Below are 20992 nucleotides of genomic sequence, written 5' to 3' on the forward strand. Positions count from 1 at the left end.
CAATTACCTGCTGCCCAAATTTCATTTCGAATTACCCGCTACCCATTATATATTTAAAATAGCTCTACCTTTTTCATGACATTCAACTTAGCTTGAGTCGCCATTCAGATCAGTAGGAAGGAACCTACCACCCAAATGAGAGGCTAAAGCACCCCCCCCCCCCCACCCCCCCCCCTTCCTCGTGTCCTTAGGGTTCAGAGTTTTGCCAAGACCTAAGTAATCCTATGGTACATACTTCAATTCGTATGTCACGCATGCTAAAATTTGGCTAGAATTTGAAGTCCAAAAGGAATAGCACCCATGAAAATCCGATTGAAAAAACATCATCGGTACATCACTCAAGCTTAGGTGGTTATGAGAAACAAACCAACTTCAACCCAAACCGACCCGGTTCATTTTGCTTGTTTACCAACCCCAGCCTCAGCTTACAGCAGTAAATTCTAGCAAAGCCAACATATAACCTTACTGGTTTGGCTTCGTGGGTCAAGATCATCGGTACCACATGTCGGACTGCCTTAAGCAAACCAGCAAGAGATATAAATAATGAAGTGAACAGTAGGTCATTTGAAAGGAGCATCATCAACTTCACCAACTCCTTGGAAGTGCCCTACTAAAAAATTGTATTGATTTGCCTATAGTTCTTATTTGGACACCCGCTGCCACCTTTAACAGAAAACCTTGGCATGGGAAAGAGGAACATATATAACAACACATTCAATTACAGATACAGTCGATGTTTAAACAAGACATTTTACCATGTAAGGCCCTTCAAGCTCGTAACCAAGCTTCCTATAATAATGTCTTGTTCCTACACCTGAAATTATGGCCATCTTTGTTGACCTATGCTCCCTGATAGCAATCCTCTCGGCTTCTTCCATCAAAAGTGTGCCAAAACCCTGACGTGGAAAAGAATGAATCAATTGATTAAATTTTCATAACAAGTACAAACAAAGGCTAACAGTTAAAACATGCTGGAGTTAATCATACGTCCAACTTTTCAGACTTTCGAAAAGAAGCGTATCATTTCTTTTTATTTTTTGATTTATACACAGCATAATTTGATATTTGCAAGCAAAACATGCATGCCAAAGAAAATGACAATCTCCTAACATCTTTCTAAGAAAATGACTCTCTTAAAAATACCAACGAACAATTGCAAATTAAAAATTGGTCTTCTCTTAGCTCATGAAAATTCTTGCACCATAGTGAAGACACAATGTGGGACTTTCATCTCCCAAAGTTGTACATCTATGCTCAAATCAGAAAAACATAGATTTCTCTCGCCATCCACACCCAACATTCTGTCCTAATCAAATATCCAACAGGTTTCACTTTTTTAGAATCTCCCAAAACATTGCACCTCTAAGTCCAAGCAAAATATGACGTTCCCCTATGGCCTATGATGAATCTTGGGCTGATCATGAAATTAAAACTACCAGTTCACGTTATAGCAAGATATCCCCAATTTCTTTTATGATCAATATCATACCCTTGAATTTTAAAACAATTATTAATTATTAATTATTCCCAAGAATCTCAAAGCAAGGCAATGATTCGTATGTTGATCGGCTTCATTTGTCAATACTTAAAAAATTCAAAACAATGTTGTGAGTTGATAGTTTGAAAAATTGAAATTAAATGTGCAATAGATCTTTTATGTACATGCAAATGGACCTCCCAGCATGCGGCAGAAATGATTAGTTAAAGGGAAATGATTAGTTAAAGGGCACTCTGGAAAGAAAGAAAATTTGGAAGACATAAACCATAACAAAAGAATTGGTAGCCTTATAAAAGTAAGAAAAAGTGAAAACTAAAATAATTTTTCGCCAGATATTTGCCAAAATATTTTCTTTATACCTTGTCAAAAGCAGGTATAAAATCCAAATGAAATGACACATAGTTACTGAAGCAGTAAATGGTCCACTGCACAGTCAACTAAGAGACATCTGACATGCTTCAAACACAATCTTCCAACAATGAGATCATCAGCAAGAGAAATGGAAAATTCAAAACTAAAGAATTGTTGACCCAAAATCAGCCGGTGTATGTTGTCCACTAGTCGAACATACATGAATGTTAATTGGGGCCTAGGCAGCCCTATTCAACAGAAAAGAGGAGAAAACAGGAAAAAAAAAGATGAGGGGAGATGAATTTAAACACCATCTAAGTTAATATAGAGAAGATAAAACAAACAAAAGCAATTATCTAAAGTTTAAAAAAGTTATTCTTTTTTTGTGACATCTAGCTGCCTCAATCTGGGCAGCTAGCATACGCCAGCCGCTTAGGCTTGTTTTGCACCAAAAAGAACCACTTATGCAGGCCAACGAGACAATAACTTGGCAATGACTTTTACAGATTTTCCACAATAAACGAGGGTGTGTTTGATGGGTAAGACATTCTCTACTTCAGTTGAAAAATGTCCCTCCCATACAAGACCCTTCTGAACAAGGTATGGTAGGATTTTACGGCAAGATGTATTTACCCTGTTCTCCCCTTTCTACATGGATAAGGGTGGAGAAAAGGCTGTTGGACCTTTTTTACCATGAATTCATCCAGGGTAGACTGGATGATTTTCCTACCATCAAAATTTCCCTGAGAGTAGCAACAGGATGCTTGGCGGACATTTTTGCACATTTCAATACTGGATGGTCGACAACAGTGCTAATGAGCTAGGACTTTGAGCAGGTAAAGCATAAAAAAAAAACTTAGAAGTCAAAATTAAAGTTTTACAAATATGAAAGTGAGGTAGACCGCTTCAACAAAATATCCACTATCTGAAGTATGACAATGTTTTTACCTGATGTTGCAATTTATCAGCATCACGCCCATGCACTGGAACTGCAGTTCCATAGACATGAAGTTCACGAACAATAGAGCATCTCCCCATGAGTTCAGGGCAAGTTGTATTCCGACCACATTTACGCAAACGCAGTAAACCAACAAGAATGTCCTGCATGCAAACAAGCAGATTATGAACAACTTTGAGAAGCAAGATTCTAGCATATAACAAAATATCACAAACATATTCTAAGCATGAAATCTTGCATGCTTAATGCAGCCACCACATGAATATATATATATGCCTACGGAATATCCAAATTGCAATCACATCACATGATTTTGAAACATCTATCTATCCCCAAAATGGCTTAACATAGTAAAATGAAATTATTTTACTGCTAGGATTAGTTTTTTCTTCATTTTTCCCAGTGAGTACAACATTGTCAATGTGGCGAGAATTGGTAGGTAGGCATGTATTATCCTGAATACTGGACACTGGGAAAAGAGAATCCAAATAGTGCCAGCCGGAGATTGAGGCCTAACTCCTTCAGGCTTCGTAACTGGGCTGTCCAGGTGGAGATGAATTGAGGGGGCATCATAGAGATCCAAGGACCAAGATAGAGATGAGGCAGATGAAGGGCTTGTTTACTTATTGGGCTAGTCTGGATCTAGCTTTTATTGACCACCTCAAAACTGGTGCCAAGCTAATTCAAATTGAGACAGCTACCAGAAAACCCAACACATGTTTGGACGAATGTCCACACTCCATGCCTAGTTGTTGCTTACTTGTTCACCCAATTTTCCAACACATCAAGAAAAAAGGTTCCATATTTGAGCACAGCCTAAATGCTCCACCACTTAGTATGCCTATCCAACATGGAGATGATCTGAAGGGGCTGTTTGATAGGAACACACGCAAGAAAACACATCATTGTGTGTCATCCCATGTGTTACATGGTTTACAAAGGAATCCAAAGGAACACCTTAAATTTGAACAGGCGTTACCATGTTCTACCCTCCACTGTTTGCAGGCACTTGTGGATGCATGTACAGGCACATCCAACATTGTGTCTTAAGATTACAATTTTACACGTTTTCTCATATGATCTTACTTTACAGCTGAAATTTAAAATTTCTTGCTAGTTGCGTTAAGTTTCAATTTTGAACTTATTGTTACATTTGATGTTCAAGGACTATATGCTTCACATAGTATGCAAATGCATGTTTTATTGTTTTAAGAATGACATTTATGTGGATGCAATTGTGTGCGCCTCCCCCTCAATCATGTAAAATTTCAATTCATTGTATCCTGCTTTAACACTCAACGTGTGCCAAGAAGAAGGGTGGAGAAAAAGGCAATAGCAACTTTCAAGGATGCATTAGGGAACGTCACATCATGTCACGAGCAAAGCCCTACACTTGAAGCCTTGAACTGGAAAACACATTTAGGTTCTAAGCTAAAGCAACTGATCAGGCAAGGAAGCATGTTTCAATCACATATTGATTTGATTCCATGAATGGATTTTCGAGTTCAGCCAAACCAATGGAACAACCTGCCATTATACCATCTTAACATAAAGCAGTTCTGCATAGAACCAAGGCACCACCACAAAGTAAACATTTGCATTTGTCTGTATGTCAACATACTCTTAAAGCTACTAAAACTGCCATGGTTTCTGAGCGATTAGTGGGCCGGTAGAAAAAATATATTGGCCAAGGATCTAGTTTTTTCCATAAAGTAAACTGAAGTATTTGCTCAGAATTTTTTTTCCATAAACCAAATATTATCCTTGGCGGTTTTTTTGGCAAGGTTTTTCTTAGAAATTTTTGTCAAGCTATGGTTTTTCTTGGCAAATTCTCAGAAGCTTTAAAACTTGAAAAACATAAAAAGTACAAAAAGTAATGATTTCACCATTTTCTTGCAAAAATACAAAGAAACAAGAACAAAAACTTTTTTGACAACATAAAAGGAACAAAAAAAGATCACATGCTTAAACATAATGGAGCAGGAGACTTTCTAGTGCCCATGAGAATATGTGAAGTATCTTGGGACAATATCGCAATAATATCAAGATATTTTCATTTTAGGAATATTTTGAAATTTTTGTGATATTTTGCAGATATATGACAGCTTCACAATCACCATGGTGTTGGAATATTTTCAAAATATTGCAGATATTTGTAACTATTCTTGACGTGATTGTTACATTCAAGTAGATATTTTGAAGTGCATGAATTTTTGAAGAAGATTAAGAAGAAAACCTGCTTTATATCTTCATAAGCAAGAAAAGTTTCCCAGCCTTCATTAGCAGCATAATCACGGCGAACAAGCTCGATCTCTTCTGGCTTAATTTTATGGTGAATATCCTGAAAAATTTTAAGCAATGTGAGTTTAAATATGCAAATTCATTTAGGCCAGCAAAACCAAGAATGTTCATTACACTGTACCTGAATTCCAGCTTCTCGAGTTCTAACATCACGGCACTTCAAACCTAGGTCATCCATCCTTGCCAGGGCCAGCTCACGGAGATTTCCTTTCTCTACTCCCGATGTAACAAGAGGCATAGGGATATCCCTTTGCACTCTATAAATCCGCGTCCATGGTGGTACCATAGCTAAGATCCTTGCAACTACGTCCACGAGCAGCTCAGGTGAATAGTTTCTATATCTACAAAAAACAATGAGCAACAACAATGATTACTTCTGAAATACATTGTCATACAGTGTATGTATAAGGAGATAAGCCCTAACCACACTCATCAAATTGAACACAAAATTGGAATTGGAACGTGGCATATATTTATCGCTGACAGGAACCATAATCATATAAACAAGGTTATCAAAATTGAGAAGTGCTTTTTACTTGCAAAATTATTCAATGCAGGCTAAGTGGCCAACACTTTTGTTTAAGATTCAATAATCCATCTAAGGAACTGCTGACAGCATCATAAGAAGTGCTTGGCATAATAAAGAGTTTTTCATAGTGGAGTACAAAAATGATTGATAGGAAAATTGAAAACAAGAACCCTCTGAAATATGTTTAACAATAATGTCAAGAACAAATACAAAATATCCAATTTTGTATTTGTTTCCCAGTGATCTAAACTACAATTTTTTAGAACAATATACCCTTCACTTCAAGAAAGGGAAATGCTGCACAGGAGATTTCTTATATGTTATTCTTTGCAATCAATTATACAGACATACACTACTTATGACTTGTACTTCACTGCACTTTTATTCAATTTCTATGCAAAATCAACAACATGACTTTTAATTATTATGAGAAATAAAGATCAGAAGATAGTTTTTACAGAAAATGAATATGTCAAAACAGAATATGTGAGATATGACATCAAAGAACAAATACAGATATTTGCATTGAGGTCAGTAAAATATTTACAAAAAATTGTCGAAGTCTTGGAAAAGGGAACAAGGCAAAAAACTCCTTAAATATGGAATTCTTTTTGGAGATTTATATAAAATAGAATAGTTACTAAACCTGCCAGTTTTCCACAGCTCATAGAGCCCAGTTCCACGAATAACAAGTGTAGGATAAATTTTCAGGCCATCTGCCCTAAACAATGGACTCTCAAAGAATTCACGGAAACTCTCCATATCTCGCTCGACACCTACATTAGGAAGATCAGGCATCATATGGGCAATTACCTACAAAAAAGATACACAAATTAGCATAGAAAATCACAGTAATCTCTAAGAGCATGACCATAAGAATCTGCATCCAGAGCGCAATCATGTTGGTTGAGATCTAGTTGTGATGGAAAAATGCTTGATGGAGACATTATTACAGGGTGAAATGTTGAAAGGAAACAGCTTTCAGCCTCTGATTCAATATGTGATGAAAAGGAAAGAAGGATGACACCAAGAAAGTGCAAGATGAACCAAAGGATTAAAAAACATTCAAGAGAAAGCATTATGACTTAAATCCAATATTTATTTTCAGACCTTAAACCCAGCATCTTTTGCCAAGCAGAAGCAGTCAGCTACAGCAGCTACGGTATGACCTCTGTTAGTGTCACGAGCAACATCTTCATAAGTGCTTTGAACTCCAATCTCCAGACGCGTACAACCATAAGAGAGCATTTGTCGCAGATGGGGACCAAGACAGTAATCAGGCCTCCTAAAGGATCAACAAGTGCCCATTAACCAGTGAACATAGTCACCATTTAGTTGGTATTCAGTAATAACATATGACAATGGAGTAGCAAAATTTGGAAGAAGTCATCTAGAGACATGTCTGCAACTTCCACAAAGAGACAAACCCCAGTAATAACTGATAAATGAGTTAGGTCACTCACGTTTCGATTGTCATCCCAATACATTTTGTTGCACTATGCTCTGAATAAAGCACCGCCTCTTCCACATTTGCAGAAGTATGTCCAGATAATGCATCATGAAGATTTCTTATGAAATAATCACGATAATCACTTGGCAAGGACATGAAAGTGCCTCCCATCAATATGAATTCAATCTGTATGGGCAATAATTACTGAGCTGTCAATGAAGAAGATGAAAAAAATCCCATTCAAAACAGTGGTGGATAACAGAACAGATCATAAGCCAACCTTGTCAACACTATGACCTAAACGTTTCAGCTGGTCAATTCGACTTCTAGCCTGAACGTATGGATTGTACCTGCAATTACGAAATCACACAACCAGTGGAGCAAATCAGGGAACAGAAACACTCAATGGAAACAGATAATAAAGTCACTCGAAATTCAACACACAAACGTACGCACACGAGCATGAAACCATAACTACAGTGATTTAGTCTTGGCCAAATTATCATTACAAACAGTAACATCTATAACTCCTAGCAATCAAATTTCCCAAATTACCATCGATTCATCACTACGCACAATATGGAAGCAGTTGTCTTTTGTGACATATGCCAATCAAATTTTCAACAGTTACACACTATTTGAATAAGCCTCTATGACTTAAACCAGCCGAATTGTCCATAATTAAATCTATATTTATGATAACCCCGCAGAAAATGAAGCTCGAACCAAAGAATGATACTACATGACGATAACAATGGCAAACATGAAACTAAAAGGGAATGTCTCAAAGGATATTTCAGAGCATATGATAAAGAAAGACTTGAGTTTCCTCACCTGGCCCTGATTGCTCTCATGCTGGTGGGTTCATACCCCGTGTACGACTGTGTGCTGTACTCAAAGTCGGAGTCAGGGCCGCCGGGGCAGTAGACGCAGATGTTACCGGTGGTGGCGATATGCGGGCAGCGGTGGGGCTTGGACATCACGGCTACGACGGCGATCCCGGAGGCGGTCCGAACGGGCTTCGCTCGGAGCTTCGGCAGGAGGGTCTCGCGCTCGGCGTCTGGCAGCGCAGCGATCATCTCGACGAGCTTAGGCGCTCGCGCGAGGCCATACCGGCGGCAAGCAGCCGACTTGAGCGCGTTGAGGTCGACGTTTTCTCCTCTTCGGCATCCCTCCACCATGGCGTTCACGATCTCCGCTATGGCCCGGACGCGCGCCTCCTCCTCCGTCAGGGCTCCGGACGACGCAACGACGCCGCCCCGACCGGGCGCTGGCTTCTTCCTCGCCGGCGCGGGGCCACTCAAAGGCGTTGCGTCTACCGCGGTCGCCATTGTGGCCGTGGCCATTTTTCCGGCAAGAGAGAGTGAGAAGGGGGTAGAGAAGAGAGCGAACGGCCGAAGGAGTGGAGGGTTTGGAGGTTTATGGTTATTGAAATGGGTCGGATCTCTTCTTGGGACTTGGATTATCTACTAAAAGTAATGTAATGTTTTTCAAATTTTCACGAGATTCTAGCAAGTAGCAAATGGGTGAATTGTGTTTTTTTTTTCACTGTGAAATTTTATGAATTAATTGTTCAGGATTGTAATGGATCAATCAAACATGCACAGAGAAACTTTTTGTGAGAATGGTTGAAGATGTATAACCAACATTGACGTTTGTCTCTTAAATGTAAGTAAAGGTCAATTCATAATCACGCATACTCTAATATGAATTAATTTCAAACTCGATTAGGCTGTGCAAGTCTTTTCCAATAATTTTGAAGAAGCATCTCCAATAACTAATACTTGCATTTATGATTTATTAGTTCGGAAAACTCTAAAAAGTAAATACTAATGTAACTATATATTATCTTAGGGTTAACAACCTAATTTTCCAAGAATACTCAAAGGTCTTTCATTCCTCCTTTTTATGGGGTTTTGGGTTGCGTCGAGATATATACTCATCAACTAGAATGTCGTCGTGATCTCACACTTTTATAATTCAAGGGAATATGTCCGATTATGCTACGCTCCTTTGACAACTATATATTTTATCTTAAACATGTTCCAAGCATTTTTCAATAATTTTTCAAACAATGTCTACGTAGACAAAACACGATTCATGTGCAAAAAAAATTAGGCAACTTTGTTATTTGAAAGTGTTCGTAGATTCAGATTAATTCGTAAACCTTTTACCAATATCTCCAATTTAGAAATAACAATCATACGACCTTTAATAGTAACCAGGGAGCAAAATTTTCTTCATAGTTTACGCATATTTTTATTACGTAATTTATCCAGTACTCTAGTTTAGTTTATGCCATAATTTTTAAGGGCTCGTTGCTCTAGACTTTTGCCTCGTCTATTTGTTCACGACTATTGATCTTTTTCATTCTTTTCAATGAGTATATATAGAAATATTCAAGTATCGACTCCTTTCTAACCATTTAGACAAGATTCATGGCTTCTCTCCATTTATGATAACCTTCTGGTCCATATAATTTGACCAGTACCCTAGTTTTATGCCATACTTTTTAAGGACTTATTTCTCTTGAATTTTGCCCCTTTGGTTTTGTCCACGACTATTGTTCTTTTTTATTCTTTTCAATGAGTAAATATAAGATTTTTCAAGTACTAATTCTTTTGTAATCATTTAGTGCGAGAGTCATGGCTTCTCTCTGTTTATGATAACCTTCTACCTTAATACAAAATGTTGATTCAAAATAAAATTATGTAGCATTGTGTAAATAATTTACTAGTAAAATAAGTAATGAAAAACCTTACTAGGAACTCCCAATATTATTCATGGTTTGAATACAGAACTTGATCCAAAGCAAATCTAGTCTATAGCTATATAATCCAAAAGCATAACAGCATAAAGCACATCCTAGGCTATCCTAAAAACAAAAATATTGCACGAAAAAGATACAAGACCCAGCTTGGCTAGCTATTCCACCTGGCTCAAACTGGCCAATTATGCAAGTTTCAAGCCATCAGTTGGTTTCTCTTCTTTCTGGAAAAAAGAAAGCTAAAACTATAATCTAATGCGTAAAATAAATCAATATGAACTTACTTCTTCTTCTTCTTCTTCTTCTTCTTCTTTTTTTGACTAAAAACTATAATCTAATGCATAAAATAAATCAATATGAACCCCATGTAAGGCTGAAGACTTAGAAACTGTGTAGAAATAAGAGACATGCATCACTGAGTTTATGCAATCGTGTTGTAGAACAATACTCATCTATATTTGTGTTTGATATGCTGGTAGTAATGAGCAAACACATCTCTATTGCACATGTCCGTTGGAGAGGGCAGGACAAGTGCAGCTGAGATGATGCTTCCGAGGTGCAATATTTGCAGGTTGAAACTAGGGGTTCTTAAATAGTATCCAGGCAAGAAACTATTCAAAAAAGTAATTAGAATGATCGACGGTGTTAATCGAAGGAGCCTAATTTTGGACAATTTGCATGTTGGATTTAATGGGTCTAGCTCTGGATCTGAAGATGAGTTTAGTCCACAATCTAATGTTGATTAGTATTAGATGGATTAGTATTAGATGCATCTAACCCTGAATCTTTGTGAATCCCACTCCAATGCATTGAATTTGCACTAACTGTCTAATTTTATTTCGAATAGCAGTGAAACTCAAATCAAGCCTCCTCCAGACCTAATTCAACAAAATCATGAGTTTTGAACCTCTAAACCACAGATAAATATGCGAATTTATTATGAAAAATATTTATCTAAAAAGTCAAATTTTAATTCAGAAATTCTAGAATTTTACTTCTCTTTTCATCAAACAAGTCATTTGTAATTCTAGAACCAAGATTCCATATTTATCAAACTCGTAGGAAAATTGGAACTGGAATTTTTATTTCATGCAACTTCAGGTTGTGGTGGAAATATGATGATGGAATTTTGATTCCGAAATCAAAATTCTAAGACATCAAACGCTCCCTAACTGAACCATATTTTAGTATATATATGCTAGTATTAAACTGAAACCCAACCTTCTATCAGATTGATAAAACATAACTTGTGGAAAAGTACCAACGAACGAATGACAACAAAAAAGGATAGGTTCTTTGCAATGTTTGCATATAATTTTACTACACATGGAGAAATCAAAGTGATTATACCACAACAGGCGAACTGATCTGTGGAAAATCAAAAGATCTAATATAAATATATTAAAAATTGACATCTCTATGGACAGATTTACCAAGAGATGGAACTTCCTCGACAATCAACACCCAAGGCCTTCCGTAGAAGAACATGGTTTCACCGGCAAAAAACCGTTAAACCAACTAAGCTTCCATTTTCAACATCTGATTCTTACGGTTGAAAGTTCTTCGAACCAGCAACCTGTTGTTACCTGTATACATGGTTTCATAAAGTTTGAAAAATATTTCTCAGGCATGACCAATTTCAGGAAAATCCATCATTCGTGATGTGCTTGGCACATAGCCTTCAGACATCAATTGCAATGTGACGTTATCCAGCACGCTATATACCTCTGCAGACTCGGGATGCGAATTGTCAGCTACCAAAAATTCATGAAACATACCATTAATCTCTACTGAACTAGATCCGGGAGCCTTTTTCACTCCTCCGTCTCTCATCATTATCCTCACCTTCTTCACATCTTCCCATCTTTTCCTCTTAGCATATATATTTGATAGAAGAACATAAATTCCGCTATCACCAGCATCTAAGTCTAGAAGGTTATCAGCAGCAAGCTCACCAAGCTCCAGATTTCCATGCATCTTGGAAGCATTCAGAAGAGCACCCCACCCTGCCACATCTGGCTTCATGGGCATTGACCTTATCAGGTCACTTGCCTCTTCCAAAAGACCAACTCGGCCGAGCAAGTCAATCATGCAGGTGTAGTGTTCCACCTTTGGTGTGATCTTGTAAACCAGTCTCATGGCTTCAAACTTTTGGCGCCCTTCAGCAACCAGCCCAGCATGGCTGCACGCGGACAGGACGCCTATAAATGTGATATCATCGGGAGACACTCCATGATCTTGCATTCGCTCGAAAAGATGAAGTGCTTGTTTGCCATGGCCATGAACAGCACATGCAGAGATGATGGAATTCCAAGTAACCAAGTCCCTTGCAGCAGCTTTTTCAAAGAGTTCAAAAGCCATATCAAGGTCCCCACATTTAGCGTACATATCTATCAACGCATTGCACAACTTCGTGCTTGGTTGAACCCTTTTTTCACCGACAAGGCAGCCATGAATCCATCTCCCGAGGTCCAACTTCCCTAATTGTGCACATGCAGAGAGCACACTCACTAGTGTTCCCTCTACAGGTCTCACCTTTGCTGCTTGCATCTGATTAAAGAGAGCTAATGCCTCTTCTGATCGGTTGCTTTGAGCATATCCAGAAATCATAGCGTTCCAGGATATAACATTTCTCTCAGGCATTCCATCGAAAAGGCTGTGTGCAAGTTCTAATTGCCCACACTTGGCATACCCGTTAATCATGCTAGTCCAGGAGAACACATCTTTTTCTCCCATTCTGTCGAACACTTCTCTAGCTAGTTCTACATTACCACACTTAACATACATATCTATCATTGCATTAAACAAGTTAACAGTAAGATTGATTTTTTTCTTCAAGACGAATTCATGTATCGAGATGCCAATGTTGAGATCTCCAATCTGTGAGCACGCAGAAAGCACGGTGATCATGGTAACTTCATTCGGCACAATTCCCGCCTCAACCATTTCCTGAAATAGTTTTAAAGCTTCATCGGGTAGCTTATTTTTACCATACCCATCAATCAAGCTAGTCCACGTAACAACATCTCTTTGCGTACTTTCAACAAACAGTTGGCGTCCTTCATGGAGAAATCCGAATTCAACGTAAGCATGAATCAAGCCATTCACAACCAACAATTGTGATCCAAAGCCGAACTTCAAGACCATCCCATGAATCTGCACACCTTCAGAAATAGTCCCAAACTGTTCGCAGACCTTCAGCATGGAAACGAAGGTCTGACTGTCCATTGCAACGTATCCATGAACCATCTGACCGAACAGACAAAACGCTTCTCCCCACAGTCCGACCCTGGAGTATCCTCTGATCATGGTATTCCAAATAAAAACATTGGGTTCTTCTATCTGCGCAAAAACACGGCGGCCATGATCGACATCACCCGAATTGGACAACGCGCAAAATGCCACCACCCTGCTCACCGGAAAAGTATGATTTATGAGTCCCGTTCTGATCATATGCGCCTGAATTTGCTTCAGTTCACACAAAGAAGAGCAAGCCTCCATGAGACGGAGGGTCGGGTGAGTGATCACCAAATTACTCTTTGAATTCCAACCGGGACTCTTTGCAAGCCCACGAAGATTTCTCAGACGAGATCTGCCACCCCAAGGATTGGGGCGTCGGAGGAGGTGGTGAAGGTTGAGAAATGTAGGAGTTGTGAACAATGTCATGGTGGAGAGGAGGCGAGATGGTCGACATGGGTGTTGGGGGGAGGACGAGGGAGGCAGGTTGGAAGAGGGAGATGGAGTCGTCGACTCCACGAAAACGTGGTCGGACCTTCAGTCGAATAATCAAATTTCGAACAATGGAGCTTTTGGTGGAGCCAAAACCGATTCCATCGGGCTCAACAGTTATCTACGTTGTGAATCGCTTCCGTCCTTGAATGGCGGTAATGTCTCTGTGATCAATTACTTGTCAACAGCGGACCCATCTAGAATCTTGGTGGACGTCTTGGTGGACGTCATGAGTTTAGCTTTCTCTGCTCCTGTGAACAGGTTGGGCACCTTTGGGTGGCATGAAATGAATAATCTACGGATTATAGACCGTGGAAATCAAAGCAAGTTCATGGTCAAGGCAGCACCTCTGACACGTACCTTAAATGTTTGAACCCGCAGCTCTTTCTCCCATAAAAACATTAATGGGAGAAGGAAAAATTGACCCAATCTTGAAACCAAGCAGGTTATGCTTTTCCTTGGTTGAGAACTGTTTGGATGCTCCAAATTATAAATATAGACTTCTTCTTCTCTTTTGCGAGAACAGATACAAAAAGCTCCTTTAGGAAGACATAATGGAGAAACTAAAAAAGTATAGCTTTGATTTGCATTTTTCCAGTCTGTCCTTGTAGAGAAGCAATATAAAGTGGCTTGTGAAAGGGCCGAACACATGAACAGTGCATTTGGCCTCGAACACCCACCACACTGATCTAGACAGCGTGCATGGAGAGTGTTTCCTATTGTGAAGATTATCTAAGAAATCAGACATGGCCTAAGAGTGATTTTCCGGAACGACCAGACTGTTTGGTGCAGTTTCAAGGCTAAATTTACGCTTTGGCTTGATCAGATTTGAAAACGCCAATAACAAATTAAAAATTGCTCTTCATAATGTTAAAAGTTAGGGCATAGAAGTGGTCGTCCGCAGATCGAATCCTGAAAGAAACAGCCATCTTAACCTTGCTAATTTTGCAGCTAGCTTGACCCTCTTAGGTGGCTGTACGTTTAGGTGGCAGTATTGGGTCAATTGACTAATTGAGATTGCATGCTTCAAGTATAAAGCATCTCTACAATGTGCGCTTGTGCTCGGAAGAACTGATATTGGTGAACCAAGGTTGGTTCGGGCTTTGTGGACTCATGCATAGGAACCAAACTGAGTTTTTCAAAGGAGAGAAGTTTACTATTTCGGTTGAGTAAGAGGTTAACAGCCCATCATCTAGAAAAGCGGCTCAAAGGTTCATTCATTTTTCTTGGTCCTAGGCTGCGTCGGAGTCTAGGTGAGAAGCGAACAACTTTCTAGCTCAATCGGACACCCTCATTCTTCGCTTCCTAAGGGAGTAGCACCCACACAAGAAAAGTAAATTGTTAATAAGTTTATGGATCGATTAGAACAGAACCGGCAAAGAATATGTCAAGCCCACTGGTCAACTCATTCTAGGATCTCTCTCTCTCTTACATGAAAACACAAGTAAACAAGCACGCGCACAGGAGCAGGAGTCTGCACATGCATCCACAGGGCCTGTTACACCTCCAAGAACGAAGCTGGTGCAAGAAGCCAAATCGAAGTACACAACGGAATCTTGAACAGACAATGCATGCACGGCCAGCAAAAAGAATATGTGCACTCAAGAACAAACAAAGTCTATGATCATGGTCTCACAAGATGACATGTGAGAAACCAAAATTTACTTCCTGTATGATTCATTCTTATTGAAATTTACAAAAAAGAGCCGAGAGCCGGGTGTTACATGTTAAAGGGAAGTATACCCATCAAAGCTGAAGTCCCCAAAACCACAGCAAAATGAGATCCAAAATGTTCCCACCAGCCATAAAGAACTTCAGTAACCAATTCCATCCAAGTCAAAAAGCCAACCTTCCTTTGAACAGAAAGCAAAAAGGGAAAAGCAAAATTAAAATGGGCGAGATTGAGCAAATCAGAATTTAAGTTGGGTGTGTCTAGTCATCTATATATATGTATTTCATTTTTCACTCTTTCTTCTCTCTTTTTCTTTTTTCTCTTTCTCTCTTTTTATATATTCATATACCTTGTATTCTCTCTGTAAAGCTGGATACCATACCCTAAGAATCATGTGTCACTCCAGACTGTAAAAATAGGAGCTCCATGACATACTGAAAGGTTTGATCTTGGCGCCATCTGTTGAACTGAATTTGGTGCCCAATTGTTGCAGTTTGAGTCCTGATCATAGTTGCTGGTGCTGCTGCTGCCTGGTTTAGTGAGGCTTGCTGCCTGCTGCTGGGAAAGATAATACATGTTTCTGCTAGAATATGGATCCACCTGCAGTATATTGTCATAACTGGAACTCCCCATCTTCTTGATATCACCATCGCCAAAACCAGCTGCTTGATTATGATCAGCCATCATCGGATTCAACGGAAGAACGAGGCCACCGTTGACGACGCCCTGGTAGTTGACGCCTGAACTCGAGCCTTGATCCAGGGAAGAGGAGTCCTGCAGGCTCATGAGATTATGGATGACAGATGAAGGCTGAAGGAAATTGTGGGTGCCGCTCATGTGGAGTTGCTGAATGTCTTGCATGGGGTTGTCTTGCTCTTGCTTGCACCAGTTCCTTTGTTGGTGAAGAAAAGGGTAGTGCTGCTGGCTGAGTGGCTGGGGCTGCTGGAACGCTATGATGGGCCAGCCATGGTGAGAAGGGTAGCCGGCCATGGCGTCGGCGATGTTGGAGGAGAGGTTGTCCGAGTCGGTCCTCCGGCCGTCGACGCTCGTTTCAGAAGACTCCGCCTCTTTCAGGCGCTTGGCCGCTCCGCCGATGGGAAGCGTGCTGCTCTCGAGGATGCTTTTCACATCATACCTGCTCATGTCGAAATTAGTAACTGCATTCAGACCCCTGAATTTTATTGCAGCAATGTCATATGCCTCTGCAGCTTCCTCCTGAGTACCTGACAGTATATCATAAACCATTAGAGCGCGAGAGAGAGAGAAAGAAAGAGAGAGATAGGCAATGGAGGCGTTACATCAATCAGAATCTCGATTCACTTACTGAAAGTTCCCAAGTAAAGGTCTTTGTTACCGGCAACTCTTCCTATCCTTGCCTGCCACCTTCCATGCTGATGGTGCCTGCACAAAGGAGTTGTTTTTTGATCATATAAAATGTGATGCATCAGTGAGCGAAGTTGTGCAATGTCCAAATGGAAAACAAAAGGAGGAAATAATTTAATGGCCCTCTGTCAGATCAGGTTCCGCTGGAACAGTCGTATATAGTCACCATTCTTCCACGGGCAGACAGAAACATTTTATTTCTTTACAGATTCAACCTGAACTGTGAAAAGTAATCAGAAAAAATGATCTCGCATAGAGTTATGGAATATTTTTTGGAATTGGATGTTAGATCTAAAATCAGGGTCAGCGAACTTCTTATAGAAATATGACAAAAATATAACTCGCTTAATCATTATGTGTCCGAAATGGCTATTGAGAGGATTTTTTTGTCGAAATATGAGTCGCTATAGAAGAAAAAACTTGACTAAGAATCACTGAGAAACTAGCTGATAAATTCATGTTAAATTAATACTTCAAAATGAATACACTAATCTTCAGACAACTCATCTAATATCTATTACCTTGTAACTCCTCGATAAATCGAGGCACCTCGTGAAAAACCACTGCTTTTCCTGCATTTCTCAGAGATGGATAACATCGTTAACAACGCATATATATACTTCTGAGTTGAATGTGTATTCAAACAGATGCAGCTTTAAAACTGTTTCAAGAGAACGAATATATGTGCGTATCATGCATACCTCCTTAAAGATGCAACATATTCCTGCCTAGTCATGTGCTTCATCTCCTCTAGCTCCTTCTCATAATTACTTATCTGAAAGAAACAGCAAAAGAGATAAGTGAGATCTTCAATTCCCAGGAAAACCCAAGTGCTTAAATGCACAAAAGCAATTATTTTTTCTAGATAATGTGAAAGGTCGTTCCCTTTTTTCAAAATAATAAACGGGAAGGGCACCACACAAGATTATGAATCTACACTAGGAAGTGGTAGCTAACCGGGAAGTTTGTTGTTGTAGTTGTTCCCCAGTATTTGAGTGCAGCTAAATCGTACGCTCTTGCTGCTTTCTCTTCCTTATCATAGCCGCCTGATCCAACAACACGAACAAAAGTTAGAAAAGATATTGAGAAAGGATAAACTGTAGCGGTTTGATTTCTGTCAAATACAAAACCATATACGGTCTGAAGTAGTTTTGCTTACCAAGATAAACTGCAGTGATTTTAAGCCGAAACATACCCATGTTGCAGAATAAGGAAAAGAGAGAGCAACAAGGTTAGAAAACAGATACCCAATGAATAGAAATGACGGATATTTATCAAAGAAATCAGAAACTAAGCTTCCTTTACCCTGTCTTCCCTTGCGAGTCTGTCCTTCCCTCCTGCAACTATTATCCCAGAGATGTGCTTCATATCTCCCAGTCCATCTATGCCTATAATAGGAGCATTAAGAACAAGAATAAAATCAATAAAGAAGATGAAGTAGGTGATAACCCAGAAAGAGACTATTTTCCTTCATCCTGAAATCTCGTATTGGAGTTAAAAAAAAAAAAAAAACCTGGTAACACCACGGTATATGGAGGTCCTCTGCCCAAACGTGTCAATGGACTTCCGGGGAACCGGCTCTATTGCACCAGTTTGGCTATCCAAACCCCTTTGCCTGTTCTCCGACGACGAGCTCTCGGCACCTCCTCCACCGCCACTGGCGGTGCGAACCGGCGCCGGCGAGCTCGACTGCGATCCGGTGCTCATCGACAGCGACAACGTTTGCATGTTGGGAATGTTCCCAGTTGCCGGAGATGTAGTGTTGGTGGCGCCGGCACTGCTGCTGCAGGCGCTGCTTTTGGTGTCCATCGGTGCAGGTTGGTTTCTCAACCATGACTTGATCATTGACAAGCCGATCGAATTGTTTCCGCCGGCGGTGGCTGGAAGTTGCAGTGAGCAGTCGGAGAACATGTAGTCACCTGAATTCTGCTCATAGGAGCCGGAAGTCAAAGCGTCGCAGCCGGATATCTTCGGTTCGGCGCCGTTCCCGAATGTATGCGCGGCGCCGGAGTACATGGGGTCCGCTCCGGCACCGCTGCTACTACCACCCAGGAAGTCCTCCAACTTAGGTGCATCGGTATTGGTGGTTCTGCTCCCACCGACAAGGGGCATGCTTTCCATTGATTTAAAAGCATTTGCGGTATTCCACTCTGCAAACCAGATACAGCAAATAAGAGAGAGAAAGAGACAAGTTCTCTTGTTGAAACTCATACTCATACAGTTTTCTCTCTTGTGCTTGGAGACTGCTAGTTATGGAATCAGTGTGTGAGAAAGGATACTTAGAGAGAGAGAGAGAGAGAGAGAGAGAGACCATGAGGTTGGTGGCTCCTATTGAGAGCTTCCAAAATACCAAAGGGGTTGTGCATGGAGGGAGCGGCAGCAGTGTCAGTAGACATGTTGAAGCAGTCACCGGAAACCTCGCCCGACATATCATCAGCAGCACCAAAATCCATGCCGGAAGAATCGCCGGAGATGAGTCGTTGAGGGTGCTGTGGGGGTTGAGAGAGGCCGTCTGTGGGAAGCTGCTGCGGTGAGAGGGAGAAGGCCAGCCAGTTGTTGATGGAAGAGGACATTTCTGGAGACTGGAGCGATGATGGGGCAAGCTAGCTAGCCAACTGCTTTCTTCTCTTCCTCCTTCTTCTTCTCTATCTACTCTCTTCTGAGGGTTCAGGAGGAGGGATCTTTTTAGTTACTGCCTGTGAGACAAAACCTGATACAGTGAGCGGCCATGATGGCAAAAGCAGAAGAAGATGAGATTCCTCCAAAGGATAACACCGGAGGCTGTGTTGGAGCAAGCCTTCGCTCAACTCTGCATCTTTTGGAGTTCAAGACAAGAAAATAGGGTAAAGAAAGAATGAATACGTATTAGGCCTTCACCATTTATATGCTCACTCTCTCTTTCTCTCTCTCCTTCAGTCTCTCTCATTCAAATAAATATAATATTCATCCTGATGGACCCTCCCCTTTGACATTCCAAATGACTTGACCTGGGCTTGGATAAGAAATATGCTATCCTTTTTTTGCTAGGGTACACCTCTAAGAATGTGAGCTTTCCATCATGATTTGAAACCCTAATATAAGCAACTCATAATGTTAAAGATGCCAACATGCAATGCAAGCTGCAGATGATCAGTCAGTAAAGGATCCAAGTTAACATAAGGTTCGAACTAAGGTTACTGCTGGCAAAACTTCAACCTCAATGTTCAAACTAGACCTAATCAATGGCGTCGACTCGTGGCTTTGCATAAAAATATCAAATGCCGTGGATCCTGCACCAAATAGAGCTAGTCACTCACTGGACGTGCATCTCCCACTAGCTATTTTTCTAATCCATCACTCCCATAAAATAATGAAACTGTTGCTTTTCTGATACATTATTTGTGATCTGCATGTAGCGTGAATGACAAGAAGAGTATGGATTGATGCACTCTAGGTCAAATACAGGCACTCCAGATTAAATTGCAACTAGAATGGGTTTCACCCGAAGAAGCATGTGAAGTTTACGTTGTAGACAAGCTTTTGAACGTAAAAAAGAACCAGCAGATACCCAGATATTCTTGTCTCATCAGGAAGCTAAAACACCACTTTGCTGACCCGCGGGCCATCAAAAAACTACACGGAGCTAGCCCACTTGGACCCTTCTCCAGGTCCACTGGACCATGTGGGTGCCTGACATGGTTGGACCAAGTAGCCCGCGTTCAAGCCTGCAGAAACCGAAGCGGGGTCCAATGAAAGGGACCAACTAGGATTTGCTTTTAAACAGATATATAGCAGTACCATTTGTATCAGTTGCCAAATTTCCATTAAAAAGAAGGAAAGAATAATTGGGACTGAGATCGCCTCAACTTCATGCAACATATAAACTGACTGGTGTCAGGGGTTCAGCGGCCGAGCCTGTCAATCATCAGTCTTCTGTGGGATTCAAAACCTGCCGGACAAAAACATGGAGGCCGGGCATCAGCCACCAGTAGGGCACCCTTCCACCGCCATCACCTAGCTAGCCCCTGCTAAAGTGGTGTCTCCTTGACCCGCTGTTCAGGCCTGTCGATTGTAAACTAGATAGAGATCAGACCCCTCCCCCCTCTCTCAAAGTCACTTTCTCTCTCTAAACACCTGTTGAAGGAGCAGCCTGACATGGAGTGACAAAAGGGCACACGCATTGCCTCCTCTTACTAGTTGTGCATGTGTCTTTTCATGTCAGGGGGGGGGGTTGTTTTTCCGAATCTCCTCTCTCTAAAATTCATTGGGTGTTGTGGGTGGTAGTCACCCCCCTTCTTCCCCTTCAACGTTTCCAGAAGAAACCCCCATTCCACTCGGCCATTTCCGCCTTTATAACATGTATTTTATTTTATTT

At 40.6% G+C, this 20992-nt stretch overlaps 3 protein-coding genes across 3 annotated transcripts; all 3 read right to left on the bottom strand.

The window, feature by feature from the left end:
- Positions 1–541: 541 nt before the first annotated feature.
- On the bottom strand, positions 542–8491 carry LOC116249582 (elongator complex protein 3). The gene is made up of 9 exons (XM_031622717.2): positions 7922–8491; positions 7368–7437; positions 7101–7273; positions 6748–6922; positions 6284–6450; positions 5230–5449; positions 5044–5148; positions 2798–2950; positions 542–896 (listed from the first exon to the last, which is right to left on the bottom strand). Exons 1-9 carry the CDS (start codon positions 8431–8433, stop codon positions 738–740), a joined length of 1734 nt encoding a protein of 577 aa, XP_031478577.1. The 5' UTR covers positions 8434–8491; the 3' UTR covers positions 542–737.
- Positions 8492–11223: 2732 nt separating this feature from the next.
- Positions 11224–13987, bottom strand: LOC116249875 (pentatricopeptide repeat-containing protein At2g22410, mitochondrial-like). The gene has a single exon (XM_031623182.2). It carries the CDS (start codon positions 13518–13520, stop codon positions 11478–11480), a length of 2043 nt encoding a protein of 680 aa, XP_031479042.1. The 5' UTR covers positions 13521–13987; the 3' UTR covers positions 11224–11477.
- Positions 13988–15516: 1529 nt separating this feature from the next.
- Positions 15517–19211, bottom strand: LOC116249868 (AP2-like ethylene-responsive transcription factor BBM2). The gene is made up of 9 exons (XM_031623174.1): positions 18950–19211; positions 18152–18788; positions 17944–18026; positions 17798–17806; positions 17596–17684; positions 17340–17413; positions 17160–17210; positions 16580–16656; positions 15517–16478 (listed from the first exon to the last, which is right to left on the bottom strand). The coding sequence occupies exons 1-9, from the start codon at positions 19209–19211 to the stop codon at positions 15646–15648; spliced, it is 2115 nt and encodes a 704-aa protein (XP_031479034.1). The 3' UTR covers positions 15517–15645.
- Positions 19212–20992: the final 1781 nt, after the last annotated feature.

The sequence above is a fragment of the Nymphaea colorata genome, chromosome 3 (assembly GCF_008831285.2).
Source record: "Nymphaea colorata isolate Beijing-Zhang1983 chromosome 3, ASM883128v2, whole genome shotgun sequence".
NCBI classification, from domain to species: domain Eukaryota; kingdom Viridiplantae; phylum Streptophyta; class Magnoliopsida; order Nymphaeales; family Nymphaeaceae; genus Nymphaea; species Nymphaea colorata.

Bases quoted from the DNA above. Each gene is read 5' to 3' on its own strand.
- LOC116249868 (XM_031623174.1), bottom strand. From the start codon at position 19,211: ATGTCCTCTTCCATCAACAACTGGCTGGCCTTCTCCCTCTCACCGCAG. The intron at 18,789-18,949 runs GTCTCTCTCTCT...TCTGGTTTGCAG, and splicing joins TAGGAGCCACCAACCTCATG to AGTGGAATACCGCAAATGCT. The intron at 17,414-17,595 runs GTTAGCTACCAC...TGTTTCTTTCAG, and splicing joins CTACAACAACAAACTTCCCG to ATAAGTAATTATGAGAAGGA.
- LOC116249875 (XM_031623182.2), bottom strand. From the start codon at position 13,520: ATGACATTGTTCACAACTCCTACATTTCTCAACCTTCACCACCTCCTC.
- LOC116249582 (XM_031622717.2), bottom strand. From the start codon at position 8,433: ATGGCCACGGCCACAATGGCGACCGCGGTAGACGCAACGCCTTTGAGT. The intron at 7,438-7,921 runs GTGAGGAAACTC...TCGTAATTGCAG, and splicing joins ATGAGAGCAATCAGGGCCAG to GTACAATCCATACGTTCAGG. The intron at 5,149-5,229 runs GTACAGTGTAAT...AAAATTTTTCAG, and splicing joins CTCGAGAAGCTGGAATTCAG to GATATTCACCATAAAATTAA.